This window comes from Geotrypetes seraphini, chromosome 2 (genome assembly GCF_902459505.1).
Source record: "Geotrypetes seraphini chromosome 2, aGeoSer1.1, whole genome shotgun sequence".
Lineage (NCBI taxonomy): Eukaryota > Metazoa > Chordata > Amphibia > Gymnophiona > Dermophiidae > Geotrypetes > Geotrypetes seraphini.
In genome coordinates, this window is record NC_047085.1 from 326,740,557 (window position 1) to 326,762,078 (window position 21,522).

A 21,522-nucleotide genomic window follows, 5' to 3' on the forward strand; every position below is an offset into this window, starting at 1 on the left:
CTTCTTCTCGGACCTCCTCCTTTTCTCGTTTCATCTCTGACATGGGCAGAGCTTTAAACTTGAATCTTCAGTCCAACTCCTGCTTTACCCAGGAATACCTGGCGGAATTGGGAGTTGACAATACGCCTTGTGAGGTGCTTCACCTTCCGATGCATCAAATTCTTCAGCAGACGTTTCTCTGGAACCTGGAGACACCATATGCTGTCACGGCTATTCCCTCCAAGTTGGAGTCCCGTTACCGGACTATCCCGGTTAAAGGGTTTGAAAGTGCTCAGCTTTCCCACCAATCCTTGGTGGTTGAGTCTTCCTTGAAGTCTAATCCCTTGAAGGTTTACGCTGCCGTCCCTCCAGGCAGGGAGGGTCGTACGATGGACAAATTTGGTCGCTGCCTTTATCAGAATTCGATGATGGCGAACCGTGTCCTTAATTACAATTTCATTTTCACGTCCTACCTCCAGTTCTGTATAAATGCCCTCCGCTCGTTCCGGGAGGTCATGCCAGAGCCTCGGCGTCAGGAGTTTCGTCTCCTCGAGGAGACCCTCTCCCAACTTCGCCTGTATATGTTTCAGGTCTCTTATGACGCCTTCGAATTGTCCTCGAGAGTTAAAGCCTTTGCGATTGCCATGTGTCGCCTCGCTTGGCTCCGGATTGTGGATATGGATCCGAATCTACAGGATCGTCTTGCCAATCTCCCGTGTGTGGGTCATGAGCTCTTCGATGATTCTATTGAGGCAGCCACGAAGCTCCTCTCTGACCACGAGTGGTCCTTTGTGTCTCTGGTGAAACTTAAACCTAAGGCCCCTTTGGCTCAACAATATAAAATTCGTCTCCGAAGGTATCCACAAAAATCCACTCCTCCTTTCTCTAGGCCTCCTTCGAAATGGCCTCTGCAGCAGCAGCAATGTTAACCTAAGACTCGGCCACTGGCCCTGGCGAAGACTGAGCCGTCCTTTTGACAATTGCAGTCTGAGCCTTCGGGCTTCCTTCCTCCTGGAGCCTTCCCCCCTCCCCATCGGGGGACGTCTCCATCATTTCTTTACCCAGTGGGAGAGTCTTACCACCGACAGTTGGGTCCTGTCTATCATCCGGGAAGGGTACTCCCTCCACTTCAGTCGCGTACCCCCTGGACTTGCCTCCAAGAGAGTCTCCTTCTGCTCAGTCTCAGCTTCCCCTCCTCCTACAGGAAGCTCAGGCTTTTCTTCACCTTCGGGCGGTCGAGGAGGTTCCCCCGGAGCAGTGGAACTCCGGATTTTATTCCCGGAACTTTCTGGCGCCCAAGAAGACGGGGGACCTGCGTCTGATCCTGGACCTCTGTACTCTGAACAAGTTTCTGGTCCGGGAACGATTCGGAATGCTCACCCTTCCCACGTTGTATCCCCTCTTGGACGAGGGGGACTGGCTGTGTTCGCTGGTCCTCAAGGAGGCGTACACGCACATTCCAATACATCCAGCCTCTCTCTGGTATTTGAGATTCAGGGTGGGGAATCTCCAGTATCGTGTTCTTCCTTTCGGCCTGGCGGTCTCTCCGAGGGTTTTCATGAAATGTCTGGTTGTGGTGGTTGCGGCCCTGCGCCTCCGCGGCCTACAGGTGTTTCCCTACCTCGACGACTGGTTAATTAAAGCGTCTTCTCGCAACGAAGTCCTGCGAGCGACAAGTCAGACTATCTTGCTCCTTCAGAATCTCGGCTTCAAGGTGAACTTTCCCAAGTCTCACCTTTGCCTGACCCAGTCTCTCGAGTTCATCGGAGTGGTCCTGGATATAGTTCGTCTCCGCTTCTTCTTGCCTAATCCATTTGTGTTGAAGGGTGACCCATCTGCCCTCGGCTCCGGCTCGGCTCATGATCGTCCTCCTAGGCCACATGGCCTCCACGGTTCATGTGACTCCTTTTGCCTGACTTCACCTCCGTGTTCCTCAATGAACTCTGGCGTCCCAATGGAACCAGGATCGGGATTCTCTCTCCCAATGCATTGTCGTGACTCCTTTATTGAAGAGGTCTCTCCGTTGGTGGTTGCTCTCTTCCAATCTCACTAGAGGTTTTCTGTTTCATGCTCCTCCTCCTCAAAAGGTTCTCACGACGGACTCGTCGACCTATGCTTTTGGGGGGGGGGGGGTTTCATCTGGATGGTCTGCACACCCAGGGTCTTTGGTCCCATGCCGATCGCCTGTGTCACATCAATCTTCTGGAGCTTTGAGCGATTTTCCTCGCTCTGAAGGCCTTTTGTCACCTGCTTCGCGACTGAGTGGTGCTAGTTCACATGGACAATCAGGTCGCCATGTATTATATCAACAAACAGGGGGGCACGAGAGGTCCAGGTCCCTATGCCAGGAGGCAATGCGGCTCTGGGATTGGGCCAACCGCCGCAACATTTTCCTTTGAGCTGTCTACATTCCGGGCCAGCGAAACTGTAGCAGACAAGTTGAGTCGTCTTCTACAGCCTCACGCGTGGTCCCTCCATTCCGTGACCCTACATCAGGTGTTTGCTCGTTGGGGGACTCCGAACGTCGATCTGTTTGCGTCCCCCCCTCAATCACAAGTTGCCCTGCTTCTGCTCCAGGGTTTACACCCCTCAGGATCGAGGTGGATGCCTTCCTTCTGGATTGGACGAACGAGTTCCTATATGTGTTCCCTCCATTCCCTCTGATTCTGAAGACTCTCGTCATACTCAAGTCTTCGTGTGCCACCATGATTCTGATAGCTCCTCGGTAGCCCCGACAACCTTAGTTCTCCCTTCTGTTGCAACTCAGTTCCAGGGATCCTCTTCCTCTGCCTGTTTTTCCTTCTCTGCTTACACAGAATCAGGGTTCTCTGCTTCATCCCAATCTCCAGTCTCTGCACTTGGTTCCTCAAGACTTAATGCCCTCGTTCCAGTTCTCCCAGCCTGTGCTGGATGTCCTGGAGGCGTCTCAGAAGGAGTCCACTCGCCAATGTTACCATCAGAAGTGGACCCGCTTTTCTTCCTAGTGTGCTACTCGGCAGCTGGAGCCGCTGTCTGCTTCCTTGTCAGCTGTCCTAGATTATCTGTTGCACTTGTCTGGCACTGGGCTCAAGTCCTCTTCGGTTCGAGTCCACCTTAGTGCCATTGCTGCTTTTCATCAGCCGATTGACAGGAAGCCTATCTCTGTTCATCCTGTGGTTTCCCACTTCATGAAAGGACTTTTCCATATTCATCCACCCCTCAAACCTCCTCTGGTGGTTTGGGATCTTAACGTGGTCCTTGCTCAATTGATGAAACCCCCGTTCGAGCCGCTAGCGTGGGCTCACTTAAAGTATCTTACTTGGAAACAGTGTTCTCCCCAGAAATTTTTTCCAGCCGGGTGGCATGAAAAAGTAGCTGGGTGGGGTGGGCGAGACAGGGAAATTTGATGGTGGGGAAAATTAAGGGCTCCTTTTACAAAGATGCGTTAGCACCTTAATGCGCGGAATAGCGTGCGCTAAATTGCCACGCATGTAGCCTCTTAAGCAGGCGGTAGTTTTTCAGATAGCAAGTAAAAGGAGCTCTAAATGTGTACTATTTTTATTAATTATTATTTTCCAATGGTCATTATTGCTTCCTTTTTTTAAGGTTTGACACTTGTGCCAGAATGTTTTTACTAAATTTAAGAAGTATCCAATTCTAGAAGTGAATAATTAGATATTCGCTCTCTTTCAAATGGTATAGAGCAGTGGTCTCAAACTCAAACCCTTAGTGGGGCCACATTTTGGATTTGTAGGTACTTGGAGGGCCACAGAAAAAATAGTTAATGTCTTATTAAAGAAATTACAACTTTGCATGAGGTAAAACTCTTTATAGTTTATAAGACTTTCCTTTAACAGTTAAAAGGAAAGATATATAAACTATAAAGAGTTTTACCTTATGCAAAATTGTCATTAATTATTTTTTCTGCGGCCCTTCAAGTACCCTATTTTTTCTGCAGCCCTCACATTTAAAGTTTAATATCTTTCCTTTCTCAAAACTGACACATTTCAATCACTATATTGAAAATAAAATCATTTTCCCTACCTTTGTTGTCTGGTGACTTTATTTTTCTGAAAACAACGAACAGACTGCAGATAATGTACAAGATGCAGGCGTTGTTTATTAGTAAATGCAGTAACATATACAACCTTATAGCCAACCAAGGGACCCGACACGGTCCGTGTTTCGGATAACACGCCTTCCTCAGTGGCCCATGGTGGTTAAGGTATAAAGCAAACTGCATAAAAGATAACAAACACACGCCAATCACGATCAAATGGGGTCAAGCAAGTCTTACACAATGCCATTTGATCGTGATTGGCGTGTGTTTGTTATCTTTTATGCAGTTTGCTTTATACCTTAACCACCATGGACCCCTGAGGAAGGCGTGTTATCCGAAACACGGACCGTGTCGGGTCCCTTGGTTGGCTATAAGGTTGTATATGTTACTACATTTACTAATAAACAACGCCTGCATCTTGTACATTATCTGCAGTCTGTTCGTTGTTTTCTGGTTGCTGTTGTTTACTGCAGACTACGTTGGACTTTCTTTCTCCCTTTTGTGCATCGACTTTATTTTTCTGTGCATTTAACTATGTTTCCAGGGTCTTCTTGTCCTTTGACTGTTTTTCTCTCCGTCTTCACTTTCTGCCTTGCATCCATCTTTGGCATTAACTTAATATTCAATTTTTCTGCTTTCTTTTCAAAATCTATGTTTCCATGTCTTTATTTTCCCTTCTATCTCTCTCTTCTTCTGTCCCTATTTCCATGGTCTGCATCTCTTTCTTTCCTTTCTCTCCATCCCTCCTTCCTTCCTTTCCCCTGGTCTGGCATCTGTCTCCTTCCCTCCCCCAACTTTTTATTTCTTTCACCCTGCCCCCTTCTTTCTTTCTTTCTTTCTCTCTCCATGCCCCCTTTCTTTCTTTTTTTCTATCTCCATGCCCGCCCTTTCTCTCTCCATGCCCCTTTCTGTCTATGTCCCGTTTCCCTTCTTTCTTTCTGTCTCTCTGTCCCCCCCTTTCTTTCTTTACTTCTCCCTGCCCTCCCCCAAGCCACCACCATTGGGGAAAAGGCCGCCACTGCCGCAATCAGGTAACAGGCCGCCACTGCCGCAATCGGGGAACAAGCTGTCGTTGCCACAATCGGGGAACAGGCCACCACCACCGCAATCGGGGAACAAGCTGCCGCCACCACAATCGGGGAACAGGCCGCCGCCGCCGCAATCGGGGAACAAGCTGCCACCGCCACAATCGGGGAACAGGCCAATGCCGAGGTCTTAATTCTCCCTGCATATTTTCCCCAGCGCGGGCCAACCAATTCACGCCACCCGACACCAATTCACGCCACCCGACATCAATTCTAACGTCGGGGAGGAATTTCTGGGCCAGCCAGGCAGCAATTGGCTGGCCCAGAACTTCCTCCCCAACATTAGAATTGAACGTCGGGTGGCGAGAATTGGTCGGCTCCGAGCTGGGGAAGATATGTAGGGACAGCTAAGACCTCGGGCGCTGACCTGTTCCCCGATTGCGGTAGCTTGGGGGAGGGAAGCAGATTAGGGACCCCTGCAAGGACAGATCGCGGACCGCAAAATAGTCCCTGGGGGGCCGCATGTGGCCCGCGGCCACGTGTTTGAGACCGCTGGTATAGAGGTTTAAAAAAGGGAAATGCGTTAATGAAATCATTAGGTTCAATCTAGCCATTTATTTCTGCATGAATTTAAACAACTAAAAAAAAAAGAAAAATATAGCTCATCCAGTCATACAAGAAACATCTCTACAGCACCTCTAATAATATTTTGATCACTATATTCCTTCCTGAGGTCTCACTGAGGATATGAAATAGATGCGATCCCCACTTCCAAACCTCTTCCACATAATTTGAAGGAGACCTGTGTGATCGCACTACAGCAAAATAAAAAAGTAGCAGATAAAAATCAAAGTGAGAGCTAGGCAAAACAGTTTAGGTAAAAATGCAGGTAATAATTAGCAATGTATTAAAAATATTTTATTTTTATTTGCTTATAATGTCATTTGAAAGCTGTTTGATGTTAATACAGCTTAATTTAATTCATTATAGTGTGTGTGGGGGGGACAACACCTACATCAACAGTAAAGTTAGCATAGGGTCATTAAATCCAGTGGCGTACCTAGTATATATGACAGCCAGTGCTGATCATTTTTTAATAACCCCCTCCTCTATATAAAAAAAGTTATTTTCAGTAATAATCCATGAGTTACACAACAAGGGTGCACCTAGGAAAAGGCAGCATCTTAAACACTGCAGTGAGCACTAGAACACCAACACATGCATTGTAACAAGCCAGATCCTGCACAGTCAATTGATCCTGTACAGTCATTGCTAACAGAAAGCCATGTCCTTTTCATACACACAGAACAGAGATACACCCTCGCCTAATATGGAATAATCACAAACTAAAAATAGAAATATGTAGACAAAAGTTAAACTGAAACGCCAATAAACCAGACTCTGCATACAATGCAACACCACAGAAACAGTGACACGTCCCTAATACTGTGCAAAATATAAAGACAGTAGATGTAAATTTAAAAAAACTGCTACATAACAATCACCACTTTACAAATTAACAAATATAAATAAAACAGGGAAGAGAGAAATAAGAAAATACCATTTTATTGGACTAATCCATTTTTCAATTAGTAGTAATTAGCTTTCAGAGGCCAAATCTTTCTTCAAGACAGTACAGTATACTGCTGTTATGGTATCCTGTCCTGACCTGAGGAAAGGGGTTTAGTGGTCCCCAAAAAACTGCCTTATTTCCATTTTCTATTGATAAACTTTAATCAATACAGTTACAATACTACTTGATTCTACATAAAGCAACAACAAATTTTTTTTCCACCTTTTGTCGTTTCTGCTTTAATCATCTTCTCTTCACTCTCTTCTTTCTATTCAGCGTTTGTCCTCGCCCCCTTCCATGCAACATCTGTCCTCTCTCTTTGCCCCTTTCACCCAGCCTCTGCCCTCTCTCTATCTCCCCCTTGCATCCACTGTCCACCCTCTCTGCCCTTTCCATCCAGTGTCCGCCCTCTCTCTGTTCCATATGGCATCTTCCCTCTTTCTATGTCCCAATAAACTGTATATCCTTTGCCCTTTCTCTCCTTTGTACTCTGTGACCTTTGTGCCTTTGTACTCCTGTGCCCTTTCTCTCCATTTCAGCTTCACCCCCTCTCCATTTTTTTTGTCTCCACCACTTCCCCTATGCTCTGGCACCTCTATCCCCTTCTCTCCCCCCATGCCCTGGCATCTCTCTCCTCTCCTTCCATCTCTCCCTTCCACTCCATTATCTGGCATCTCTTCTCCTTCCTTTCTCTCCTTCCTTCCTTTCACCTGGTCTGGCATCTGTATCCTCCCCCTCCCCCAATATGCCCTGACATCTCTCCCCCCTCCATGGTCTGGTAGCTCCTTTCCTTTCCCTCCCTCCTATGGTCTTGGCATCTCTTTCCTCTCCTCTCCCTTCCCTGGTCTTCCTTCTCCCCTCTCTCTCCCCAATTGTGTGCAGCAGCAGCACTTCTCTTCCTCTCCCCCCTCCCCAATTGGATGTTGCAGCAGCATTTCTCTTCCCATCCCTCCCCTCATGCCCTGGAATCTCTCTCCTCTCCTATGTCTCCCTCTGCTTCCTTGCTCTGGCACCTTTCTTTCCTTTCCCTCTGGTCTGGCATTTGTCTTCTTAGTTTCCCTTCCCTCCCCTCCCCCATGCCCTGGCATCTCACTCCTCTCCCCTACCCCTTCCATTATCTTGCATCTCCACTCCTTCCTTTCTCTCCCTCCTTCCTTCCTTTCCCCTGGTCTGGCATCTGTCTCCTTCTCCCCCCCATAGTCTGGTATCTCCTTTCTTTTCCTTCCCTCCTATGGTCTTGGCATCTCTTTCCTCTCCTCTCCTTTCCCTGGTCTTCCTCCCCCCCCCCCATTGGGTGCAGCAGCAGCATTTCTCTCCCCCCTAATTGGGTGCAGCAGTAACAGCATTTCTCTCCCCCCATCACTTCCCCCCCCTCCCCGCCTCGGTCTGCAGATTCGCTACAGGCTAAGGCAGGAGATAGGTCAGCGATGGAGGTAAGCTTACAACTTGGAGCTCTTCCTTGCTTCGGGCCTTCCTCGCTGCTGGGTCCTGCCTTCATGGAAACAGAAAGTAGGCAGGACCCGGCAGCGAGGAAGTCCCGAAGCAAGCAAGAACACCAAGTTGTAAGCTTTCCTCCCTGCCCTATCTCCCGCCTTTGCCTGTAGTGAATCCATTTCTCGGACCTACTTCATTTCTCTTAGGTACCTTCTCCCTCCGTTAGCCAGCAGCAGTTACTGAAGCACGCAGCTGCGAGCTTCCGCCTCTCCTCTTTCCGATTGGTTTCGCTTTGTGCAGGAGCGTCTTGTGCAATAAGCTGCAGAACAAAAGTAAACACGACGTCGGGGTTCTTCCTGTTTGTGCACTGGGTCATAATGAGCCTGCAGCCCCTGCCTCAAACTGCGACTGTAAAAATCGACCAGCAGTAGGAAAATTGTTTAAAAAAGTAAAACTGAAAACCCTTTTTCTGGCGCTTAAAAAAAAAAAAGTCAGGCGGAGGCGAATTTGCAGCCAAGATGACAGCCGGGCGCTCACCTAATCTAGCCGGGCGGGGCACCCGGCTGAAAGGCGCTAGGGAGAACACTGCTTGGAAATTTGTGTTTCTTATTGCTCTCACTTCTGGCCATCGGGTCAGTGAGCTTCAAGCCTTGGTGGTGGACCCACCTTTCACTGTCTTCCATTATGATAAGGTGGTTCTTCGTACCCATCCTAAGTTCTTGCCCAAGATTGTTTCTGATTTTCACTTCAATCAATCTATTGTTCTTCCTGTGTTTTTTCTGAAACCCCATTCTCCACTTCTGGGGAAGTGGTTCTACATTCTCTTGAATGTAAGCGTGCACTGGCCTTCTACTTGAAGCGCACCGCTCCTCATCGTTCTGCTCTCCAGCTGTTCCTTTCTTTCAATCCTAATCGCTTGGGTTGCTTTGTCTCTAAGCGGACCATTTCTAACTGGTTGGCCGCTTGTATTTCTTTCTGTTATGCTCAGGCTGGTCTCTCCTTGCCGGGTCGAGTCACAGGCCACAAGGTCAGGGTGATGACGGCGTCTGTTGCTTTCCTCTGCTCCATTCCCATTGAGGAAATCTGTAAGGCTGCCACTTGGTCCTCGGTTCATACGTTCACCTCTCACTACTGTCTGGATGCTTTCTCCAGGCATGGCAGCCACTTTGGCCAGTCAGTTTTGCAACATCTATTCTCCTAAATTGCCAACTCTCCCTCCATCCCTTTCTGATTAGCTTGGAGGTCACCCACATGTAGAGAATATGCTGCCTGCTTGTTCTGGAATAAAACACAGTTACTTACCGTAACAGGTGTTATCCAGGGACAGCAGACAGATATTCTTGCAACCAACCCACCTCACCGTAGTTGGCTTCTTTGCTTGCTATCTGAACTGAGGACATACTGAGGAGACGCATGCCGTAGGCAGGGCGGGAGGGGCACGCGTGCATGCGCGGGCCAATCGCAAGCCTGAAGGTCTTCGAGCAAGTCTGCTTGCAAAAACGTCCAGTAGGGGGCTTCCTTCGGTGATGTCACCCACATGTAGAGAATATCTGCCTGCTGTCCCTGGATAACACCTATTACGGTAAGTAACTGTGCTTAGCTGCACGTTTCAGAATTTGCACAGAATTTCCTCACGGTGCAGAGTTATACTGGCTGTGCCTAATTTAAACTGAGCCAATGGGAGGTAGTTATTCAAATGCTTCTACTGTCACAACCTTACTCCGCCATGCATTTTTGTGTGTGTGTGTGTGTGGGGGGGGGGTTTACTAGGTGCTGAAGTCCTTTGCCATTCTCACAAGATTTTGAGAATAGCACCGGATTTTGAGCACCACAGTGATCACATTCTGTTAGGGTGCACTGTACAGGAAGACCATGGTAATAGCCATATTGGAATCATTGAGAGCTTTCAGGAGAAACTAAATTTGGGAAAAGCTGGAGGACATGAGAAGTGGGGATAGTTGGAGATTGGGAGGTAGAAGCTAGGAACAGCAGAGTAAGGGGACTTGTGAAAGGAGTGGTCAGCTAGGCAGAATGATGTAAGGGGGAGTGTAGGGAAAAATGACCTGAGAAAGACTAGATAATGACAGAGGTGGTATGGGGTAAAGAGCTGGAGGAGGAAAGAGGATGTGTATTGTGGTGGGAATGGTAGAAAGATGAGTTGAGAATGTTAAAGGGGGGTTAAGTGAGGGAAGAGAGAGTTGAAGTATGTGCACAAAAAGAGTATGTAGGGGAAACTGAAATTCTGCTTTATGGTTAGGGCTTATGAGTGTCATATTTTTATTTGGCAGTCTTATGAATCCCAAGAGCACACACTGGGCAGTGCCACAATTTTTCAATTGCTGATTGTAGTAACTATGAACATCACTGTCTTGCTGCAAGAAGGCAGCACTACCTGCATACCAGATCTACCTTTGGACTCTGTAGATTGCTGAAATAAAAATTGCTGTAAACCAAAGGCTCTTAGTACAGTACACTGTTACTCTACTCTTGTGTTACTCTAACTCTACTCTTCATCAAAAACTTAAATTCTTTATCTCTGAGTAAGAATTTTTTTTCTTGACATTTAAATTCCTTGTCATCAGTTGCACTGTTCTGAGCAAGTGGGTTGATCTGTTTTGAGCATTTTGGAAGTAGAGAAAAACCTGATCTTTTCCAGAGAATTCGCTGGTATCACTGGTATAACTTGCAGGTACCCGGTGGAAAGCATAACCATTTTTCTCTACGTCTAGTCAGGTTGTTCTGACTGGTACTCTTGTTCCCTGGCCTAGAACCCTGTTCTGGTGGCTGTGGCCAACGATTGCTCCTAGGTGTTCTGATCCTTGGATCAGACCTAGTTGAGTATGGAGCTTGACTGCATATAATGATTGTGGACCGTTATGAGAGGTTTCTCAGCTTTTGTGTGGTTGGTTAGCCATCATTTTCAGTTTTGGGCCCTTTCGTTCAGGTTGGCCACAGTGCCACATCTCTTTTCAAAAGTGAAGGTGGCCCTTCTCAAGATGCATTCAGGTGTATCCCTACCTGAACGATTGGCTGATATGGGCTGACTTGGCCAGGGGAGACCATCTCAGGTCATTGCTCATCTGGAAGGCCTGAGCTGGGTAGTAAATTTGATGTCACGTGCTCCCTATCCAGTTCCTGGAATATCTGGGAGTTCATTTCAAAATAGCTTGAGGATGTTTTTCTTCCCGGATGACTGGGAGATGAAGCTGCAAGTTCATAAACGCAGGTTGTGTGAACTGCTGACTACCAGGGTTTGTAACTGTAGGAGCAAAACAAATACACTTTGACCCCTGAAGAACAGTATAGGAAGGGACAGGCAACAAATATTTAGAGCACTCGGGAATTATTTATACCCCTGTACCAACTGTGTAGAACCTAGTCCTAAGCTCCTTTAATTCACTGTAAAACACTCAACACAAGTTTCAAATTTATATAAAATAGAAGCAATTTTATTTACAAGCCAATAGAGTCACTTAGGTGAACAGTGAAACGTGGAATGTCAGGTTTTATGAGCACGTTAAGTAGCATAAAAGGCAACAAACTGTAAAAGGTTACTGTAGTCACTGGTTAGAAATAGAAGCGAGTCAGAGTAAACACACACCTCTTGCCTCTTCCCTATGAGTCTTATGGATCTTGTATTTATGGATCTTGCATTTATATTCCAGAGGGTCAACAATGTGCTTGAGCTGGCCTCTGATAGGCTGGCTCTTGTGCATCCTTCTGGTTTCTACATATTCGCCTTTTCGGGAGTGGTATGCTGACCTAGTACAGTTGTTGGTAGCCAAGGCGCTTCCTCTACCCAGGAGATGTGGCTGCCTTTGTTAGGGTCTGGTGGACATGGAGGATCCAGACCTCTTCTGGCTTATGAGTTGTGTTTTTTACCTGTAGTTGTGTCTACCTTGCTTAAGTCTCAGCTTGCTTCTGTGTCACTGACTTTTGTGAGTTTGGAAGGATTTCTAGAATTAGTATGCTGAATGGGTGCAGTCTCCCTTTTATTTTGGATTTTTTGCAGCAAGGTTTGGATTACTGCCTGGCACAGAGTCCCTTAAAGGTCCTATTTATGACAGGACTTCTTAAACCATTTTGTGAAGGAATGGAGTCGGAGAAGCACTGCTGGAATGTGCAGTCACCTGTCTTCTGTGGTAAAGATGTTTATCCCAGGACAAGTAGGCAGCTATTCTCACATATGGGTGATGTCATCCATGGAGCCCGGATGCAGACAGCCTCGCAAGCAGACTTGCTTGTAGAAACTCAGAAGTATCGAGTCTGCCGACAGCCCAGCACAGGGCAAGTCTTCTTAGTTTTCCTCGGAGCTGAGAAGTTTGTACTTTGATGCTCTGCGCTGAACTTCATTCGCTTAGTGCCTTCTCTTCACCGCAGTTTGTGTTATTTTCTTTTGCGAATTGCTGTGTCGTTCTTTTCTGTTACTTTAAAAAAAAAAAAATTATTTTTTCATTGGTTGACTGGCGGAATGGGTCGCGCGCCCACAGCCTGTGGGCTTCGACTTCGCAGTGGCTATCCTTCCCTCCTATGTCCCGGCCAGTCACGGGCTTCAAGAAGTGTAGCCAGTGCCAGCGTGCGATATCCCTCACGGACCCACACTGTGGGTATCTTCGTTGTCTTGGGCTTAACCATAGTCCAAAGTCGTGCGTGTGCTGTGCTACTCTTCAACCTCGAGCCCTGAAACGTCATCGGGTTCAAGTGGAAAAGCTGTTCAAGATGGACTCTTCAGCAACACCCTCGACCTCGACTTCCGACTCGGTCAAACAGTCAACAGGGGGGTCCTCCTGTTTTCACAACTCCGACCCCGAGTCTCATCAGACCTTCCTAGTTCGGATCGTCTTTGGCCTTGAGTACACCTGCTTTATCTTCCCCTGAGCTTCCTTAGGTCAGATACCTAAGCAGAAGATTCCTGTGGTGGTCCTCAAGCTATCGAAGCATCAATCCTCCAAGTTGAAGCATGCTTCTACCGCCACCTCAGAGCCTCTAGCCTCAGAAAGTGGTCCAGTTTCAGACTCGGATCCACAATTGCAGACTTCTTTCCAGACCAAGTTAGAGCAGCTATTTGTTCAGTTACTGAGCAAATAAGGTCCTGCCTCGACTCTGCTTCCTGCAGTCCAGCCTGGGCAATCAGCAGTCTCCCGCAAGGTCGAGTCCCTGCCTGTGCCTCGAGCTGAGTCTACACACACTATGCAAGGAGTCGAGTCTTTGCGAATATCTCGACAGGAATCCTCACACTCCATATAAGGAGCCGAGTCTTTGGGAGTGCTTCGAGATTCCTCGATCCAAACCACTGAGTCTATGGGGTTTTGATGTACAGCTTCTAGCCCTATTCATTCACCAATGGCACTGCCCTTTTCCAGGCATAGGGCGAAGTCTCCTCGATCTTACCCGAGACCTCTTTCCAGGCATTCTCGTCGTCGATCGAGGCATCCATCGAGGCGCAGGTCTTCTTCCAGAGAAAAGCTTTCTTCGTCCATGCCTCACTCCAGGCCTTCCAGTTCTTTGAGGCCTCCAACTCCTTGATCGAGGTCACCAAGTGCAGATCCCGAGGATTCAACTGCTTCCAATGCCTCCTCCAAGTCTGTCTATTCCTTGGGTTACCAATACTCCAGAGAGGCTTTGCCTTCGTTTTCCACTCTAGGCGCCTCAAAGTCATCGAGCCCTTCTCGAGGCCAGGCTCTGGCGAATCAATTGTCCTTTTCCTCTTTCCTCCGTCAAATGGCTGACCTGGATCTTAAATTGGACGCTGATTCTAAATACTCTAAGGAGTATTTGGAGGAAATGCATCTGCCTCAACCTCCTGCAGAGTCACTCAAGCTTCCTCTTAACAGATTTCCCCTGTCTTCCTTTTCCACACCAATGTGTCTCTTCTCTGCAACCCCATCTAGCTTCTTTCCCTCTTTCTTCCCCCCCCCCCCCTGCTTCCAGCATCTGGCTCACCTGCCTGCCCTCCCCTCCCCTTTCTTTCCTACTCTGGATTTCTTTCTCTCCCTCTTCATCCCCTTGGCCCAGAATCTCTTTCCCTCCCACTCCCTCCTTCCTAGTGTGAGCCATTTTACAGGAGAAGTTAGGCTCCTCAAGTAGAAAAAGCACTTTGACCCCTAGCGAAGGATTATCTTCTGGGGGGGGGATTATCTTCTGGGGGGGGGGAGGTCCTCATCCCAAATCTTTGGATTCTAGTGTTGGTGCACAATTTCAGTCTCTTTCTGTTAAAATATTGTCATTTACATTTCTGATATTATGATTCTCTACATGGCACAGTTTCTCTACCTGTTACTGAAGAGATTACTTTAAAAGATGAATGGACTTGTCTCCCCAGTGAGGCAATCAAGGATCGCGCGGTCCAGCAGCCCTCTCCCGCCCGATTGCAGCGTTCAGTCAACTCTCTCCTTCCACCTCACCTTAGATGCCGAGTTTGCAGGCTTTCTTTTTTGCCCAGCCGCACGCATTCAAAAAGCCGCGCACGCGGATGCTCTGTTGTTCAGTCTTCTCCTCTGAGGCAACCGGAAACAGGAAGTTGCAGCAGAGGAGAAGATTGAATAACTTGAGCAGCCGTGCGTGCGGCTGGGCGAAAAAGAAAGCCGGTAAACTCGTCTGCATCTAAGGTAAGGTGGAGGGAGGAGATGGCGGAACGCTACGATCGGGCGGGTGGGGGCTGCTGGACTGCGCAATCCTTCATTGCCTCACTGCGGAGACAAGTCCATTCACCGCTCCACGGGGCGGTGAATGGCCTTGTCCACGCCCCTCAGCGACCACTACTTTTACTTTCCCCGTTTTGGCGGGTTACCCGTGGCTACTCGCGGATAACAATCACCGTGTCATTCTCTAATCTTGTTCAATAACCTGCGGTGTGGGACACTGTCAAAAGCCTTGCTGAAGTCTAAATAAACGATATCTAGGGACTCGTCCCCATCCAGTTTTTTGTTACCCAATCAAAAGAAGCTTATCAGATTGGATTGACAAGACCTTCCCTTCGTAAAGCCATGCTGATGGGGGTCCCTTAACCTCATTATCTAGAATCGCGTCCAATCTGTTTTTAATCAACGTTTCCATGAGTTTACTCACTATTGATGTGAGACTCACCAGCCTATAATTTTCAGCATCTGACCTGCATCCCTTTTTGTGGAGTGGGATAATGTTGGCAGTTTTCCAGTCCAGGGGCACTTTTCCCTTGCACTTTTCTATGTTTTCCAGTCCAGGGGCACTTTTCCCTTGCTTAGGGAAAGATTGAAGAGCTCGGCTAACGGTTCTGACAGGACATCTCTCAATTCTTGAAGTATTCTGGGCTGCAGATTATCCGGGCCCATAGCTTTGTTCATTTTTAGTTTTGATAGCTCATGGTAGACGTCGCTCGCGGTAAATTCCATATACCGGAATGGGTCCTCTGAGCTCTCCTTTGTCTGTAGCTGAGGACTGGATCCTGGCGCTTCGCAGGTGAATACTGAGCAGAAGTAGTTATTGAGTAGTTCTGCTTTGTCTGCGTCCGAGACCCCAATCTCCAGGACCGCCTGGCTACCATTCCTTGTGAGGTCAATGACCTCTTTGATGAATCCATAAAGGTTGCCACCAAGAAGTTGTCTGAGCATGAAAAATCTTTTGCTTCAATTGTCATACCAAAGCCCAAGCCAGCTCCAGCAAAACCTTCTTGATCTCTTCCATCCTTCCAGAGGCGTTATCCACCAAGGGCGGCTCCTTACATTCGAGCACCCCTCAAGAAACAACAGCAGCAGAATAGAGGTCTGCACCGGAACGGGGATCGCGGGAATCCCGTGGGTCCCGTGGGGTTCCCGCGGGAATCCCCTCCTAACCTACGGGACTCCACGGGGACCCCCCTCTGGCCCATAGGACTCCCACGGGGACCCCCCTCTAGCCAATAGGACTCCCATGGGGATGGAAGGCTTTGGAAGCAGGGTTTGTCCATATAATATAATGGACACGTCAGCCTTAGTAAAAGAGGCGGTTTATAAGTTAATTACCTGAACAGAAAACAAAAAAAGGGTTCCACCAAACAGATTCCACAAGGAAAACAGCAGCGCAAACACAAAAGAAACTGGAATTGATCATCCTGTCAGAAGTAATTGCTGCTTTTTATGGAGACGGGCGGGGATGGAGGTAATTCCTTGCGGGGATGGGTGGGGATGGAGAGGATACTGGCGGGGACGGGTGGGGACGGAGAGGATCCTGGCGGGGATGGGTGGGATTTCTGTCCCCGTGCAACTCTCTACAGCAGAAGCAACAGAAACCTCAGCCTTCTGCTGCACCTAAGGCTGCTCAGCCATTTAGACTGTCTCAAACAGCATAACCTCCATCGTTCTGCCTCTGTCTTCCCTTCCCCCCATAGGAGGTCATCTCCATCATTTTTATCATCGATGGGATACCATTACATCTGACCTCTGGATGCTGTCAATCACGGAAGGATATTCTCTCATTTCACTCAGGTTCCACCAGAGCTTCCTCCAAGAGAGTATCCTTCCAATCCATCCCAGACCGCCCTTCTTCTTCAGGAAGCTCAAGCTCTGCTTCATCTCCGTGCCTTCGAGGAAGTTCCTCTAGAACAGCAGAGCAGGGTGTTTTATTCACGTTACTTCCTAGTTCCAAAGAAGACGGGCGATCTGCGACCCATTCTGGATCTCAGGGCTCTCAACAAATTTTTAGTCAAAGAGAAATTTTGCATGCTGTCCCTGGCATCCCTCTATCCTCTTCTAGATCAGAACGATTGGTTATGTTCTCTAGATCGCAAGGAGGCTTACACTCACATTCCCATTCATCCGGCCTCCCATCAATACCTCAGATTTCGGCTGGGGAATCTTCATTATTGATACAGAGTGCTACCCTTTGGCCTGGCATCATCTCCCAGAGTGTTCACCAAGTGCCTAGTAGTGGTAGCAGCAGCAGCTCTAAGGAACTATGGTCTTCTGGTGTTTCCCTACCTAGACGACTGGCTCATTGAAGATTTAACATCTCAGGGGGGTTATTGTAGTGACCCAATGGAATACGTGGTTCCTACAAAGCTTGGGATTCGAAATCAACTTTCCCAAATCCCAACTTCAGCCCTCAGAATCTACAGTTCATCGTGGCTGTTCTGGACACTATCTAACTCAGAGCATTCCTTCCTCAACAACGTCTGGATGCTCTTCTTCAGCTGTGTCACAAAGTGTCTTCCCACTCTTCACTCTCAGTGAGACATATGATTGTACTACTAGGTCACATGGCCTCGACAGTTCACGTGACTCCTTTTGCCAGACTTCACCTCAGAATTCCTCAGTGGACCCTGGCATCTCAGTGGACGCAGGCTTGCGAACCACTGTCCTGACACATTACAGTCACTCCTTCGTTGAGACAGTCTCTCCGCTGGTGGATGATCTCTTCCTATCTCTCCAGAGGTTTACTGTTTTAGATGCCACCTCATCAGAAGGTCCTCACAACAGATTCCTCAACTTACGCTTGGGGGGGCTCACCTCGACAGTCTCCATACTCAAGGCCATTGGTCCAGCACGGATCGTCAGTGTCATATCAAACTCAGAGCAATCTTCAATGCTCTCAAAGCTTTTCAACATCATCGTCGCGAGTAAGTAGTCCTCATTCGGATGGACAACCAAGGCGCCATATACTATGTCAACAAGCAGGGAGGAACGGGATCTCTCCCTCTTTGCCAAGAAGTTCAGAAGGCTTGGGATTGGGCAGTCCTTCACAACACCTTCTGAAAGCTGTCTACATTCAAGGAGAGAAAAACTGGCGGACAAATTGAGTTGTCTTCTGCAATCTCACGAATGGACACTCAATTCCTCGCCTCTTCATCACATTTTTTTCTCAGTGGGGAACTCCTCATATAGATCTCTTTGCATCTCCCCACAATCACAAAATGCCTCAGTTCTGCTCCAGGATATACTGTCCTCATCGCCTCGAGGCAGATGCTTTTCTATTGGAATGGATGAATTTCTTCCTTTATGCATTCCCTCCATTCCCTCTCATTCTCAAAACTCTTGTCAAGTTGAAGAATGATCATGCCACCATGATTCTGATAGCTCCTCAGTGGGTAAGACAACCTTGGTACTCCCTTCTACTTCAGTTCTGCAGCAGGGAGCAATACCTTTTACCAGTTTTTCCATCTCTGCTTACACAGAGTCAAGGATCTCTACTTCATCCCAACCTGCAGTCTCTACGTTAAACTTGACAAAAACTAAGGATGATCCAGCCTTCTCTGTATCCTTGGATGCAGAGAAGGCCTTTGATCGTCTTGAATGGACCTTCATGTATCAAGCAGTGGATTAGTTTGGTATTGGTTCCAGATTTATTCGAATGATTCAAACCTTGAATAGCTCCCCTTCTGCCAGATTGTACATTAATAATAATTTTTCTGAATGTTTTTGTCTGGAGAGGGGAGTTAGGCAAGGATGTCTGTTATCTCCTTTGCTTTTTGGCATTGTATTGGAACCCCTGTTATTGGCTATTCAGCAGGCAAAGGAGATAAAGGGTATTCCTTATGCAGGTCGGGAATATAAAGTCTCTGCGTATGCAGATGATATTTTGCTTCATTTGAGGAATCCTGAATCTACTATTCTGCATTTACTGGATCTGATTGATAGATTTGGAAAATTCTCTGGTTGCAAAATAAACTGGAGCAAATCAGAGGTTCTTCTAGTAAATGTATATTGTACAAAAGGATTATTTGATACACTTGTCAGTCCCTCTGGCTAAACTCCAAGATTCAAATTGGCGGATTTAAGGTCATCTGGAAGTATTTGATGGTAAGCTGCTTGAATTTTCACGATTGCAACACAAATTTGGTCTTAATAAATCACAAAGTTAGATGGTTGCAGTTGAAGCAGGCCATTCAGGAGGGGTTCCCTGGTTGGAAAAATCTTACAAATCAATATAGCTTGCCGATATTGTGTTTTCAGGTGGACTTTCTGGGGCACCAGGCTGCTCAGTGGTATAAATTAATATCTGGATTTTTGAATAAGAAACCAAAAACTGGTCTTCGTGACATTTGGAGCATTGAGATTAAGCATCAGATTACTGTGTTTCAATGGCCACAAATTTGGACTTGGAGGATGAGATGTATAGTGTCAGCATCTATGAGGCAAACTTGTTTTTTCTTATTACATAGAGCTTTCTGGACCCCTGTTCGTTTACATAAATTAGATAGTTCCAAGTCTAATAGATGCTGGCATTGTCATCTTGAAGCTGGGACTTTAGATCATTTACTTTACTATTGTCCCTTGATACTGCAGTTTTGGAGGTCTATTTGGGACCAAGTAAATAAGTTATTAGAGAATCCAGTGGCTTTATCTTATGATACTATTTTATTTGGTACACTTGAGAGCTAAAAGTCAATTAATTATCTGTGAAAAATAACAAGCTAATTTTTGTAATGGCAGGGGTTGCCATACAGCTTATTTTTAAAGAAATTGGAAAAACTGGGATGGGTTAAACTACACATTCTGGTAGGAATCCCTGTGTTATACTTATAAAATGGAACGTTGCATGGCCATACAACAGGGATGCTTTAAGAATTTTATGGATGTTTGGGAGCCATTGGCTAAATACTGTAAAGAGGAATAATTAATTTAATTTTATAGACAAGTAAACACACATCCTGGGGTCCCCACAACCAGCTGGCCCTTCCCTTCTCTCCGATGTCAGAACTGACTGGGGAAGGCTTGTGGGCTGACGACATGTAATCGCTGTAGGCTGGCCCTTCCCTTCTCTTCCTTGAGTTGCGGCACAGCGGCGGCAAGCAGGGAGCAGTGACGGTGGTGACAGGCAGGCAGGCGGGGAGCAGCGGCAGGGGGCGGGCGGCAGTCAGCCCACGTAACTTCAACAATGGGACATTTAAAAAGGTACGACAGGGTGGGTGGGGGATATTTTAAAATTTTATCATCGCTGCATAAGACGCACCGACATTTCCACTCCCTTTTAGGTGGAAAAAAAGTGCATCTTATGGAGCAAAAAATACAGTAGTAATAAGCACAGAAGTATCCTGCTTCACTTAGATTACATCTAAGTAGAAGAAACTTTAAGATAGTTAAATTGCTAATTTTTTTTTAAATTGTATAAAATATACATTGGAAACATCTAACTTTTTAAGGACAGCTGTTACATATGCAGCAAAGAAACAGCTGTTTTAATATGACTTAACCAACAATTTTGCCATTGTAGAAATTCTTTTAACACACAGGGTGCTTATTTTAATGATGTCCTTTTTTTGCAGGCAACTTTTCTCTCTTCATCGAGTATAACATTACAGCATTAAAAGGGCTATTTTACGTTAGGCGCTTGCTAATTGTTAGTAAATGAAGCCCTTACTTACATCGCAAAAAGGAAGCATGGGGGTTCTCAGGATGCTGAATTAAGCACAAAAATAAGGGTTAAAAAGGTCTGAAGTGTCATCCAGGCAGGGATTGTACATACAGGGTGCTATCTATGTGTTCTATATATAATGTACATCAGTGCTTACCAATCTTTTTTGACCATGACTCCATACTCAAGGCCAAATTAAATTTTGTGACTCCTTCAGAAGTAGAAAATATTGATGCACTGTTGAGAACCCACCCAGGGCATGATCCCAAACCTAGGTTTTGTGAAACCAATTGGGATTTTGACCCAGAGTTGAGAAGCTCTGACTTGCATTTTTTAAATTACTGATTTAACATCATATCATATAGATCTGAAACATTTATTATTGTAAATGTGAGTCTATAATTTTATCCATCAAGTTGTGTGGTTTTTGTTTTTTTGTTTTTTGCAGACTTGGATGAATAATATGCTGAAGACCACTGATCCCAAGATTAAGTATTTTGATGGTGATGATTATACCTGTATTACATTCCAACCTGATTTATCCAAATTTAAGATGGAAAAGCTTGACAAGGATATCGTAGCCCTTCTCACAAGAAGAGCCTATGACGTTGCTGGCTCTTGTAAAGGGGTCAAAGTTATATTCAATGGGAAAAAACTGCCTGTAAATGGTGCTTTAATATATTTGACAAAATGTGTCTCATTACTTTTGGACTTGCATTGAGGACAATGATTCCTTATTTTACTGTTTTGATATTATAGGTAAATGGATTCAGGAGTTACGTAGATCTTTACGTAAAGGACAAGTTGGATGAAACGGGTGTTGCACTTAAGGTTATTCACGAAGTTGTGAATGAGCGATGGGATGTGTGTCTCACTTTGAGTGAAAAAGGATTCCAACAGATCAGTTTTGTTAATAGTATAGCTACCACAAAGGTGAGTGTGTACATTGGTTTTCAGAAATCCATTAGGTTTATCAAGTCCATTGTAATTCAGTATGTCATAAGTTATGTCATAAATAACTATTTCAGAGTTCAAAACATTTGCTCAAATTATGTATGTCCTAATTTTGTAGCAAAAAAAAAAATTGGAATAAAAGTGTGAAGACACATTTCTTGTTGTGAATCTAACACCCTGTCTTCAGCAGCAACCAGCATAGTCATTTGGAA

At 46.4% G+C, this 21,522-nt stretch overlaps 1 protein-coding gene across 1 annotated transcript in view; it reads left to right on the top strand.

Annotated features, from left to right (window-relative positions):
- Positions 1-21,522, top strand: part of TOP2B (DNA topoisomerase II beta) — a 639,919-nt gene that overhangs the window by 164,588 nt on the left and 453,809 nt on the right. Inside the window, 2 exon segments of the mRNA XM_033930173.1 lie at positions 20,805-21,017; positions 21,116-21,289. Coding sequence (XP_033786064.1) covers positions 20,805-21,017; positions 21,116-21,289 — 387 coding nt within the window.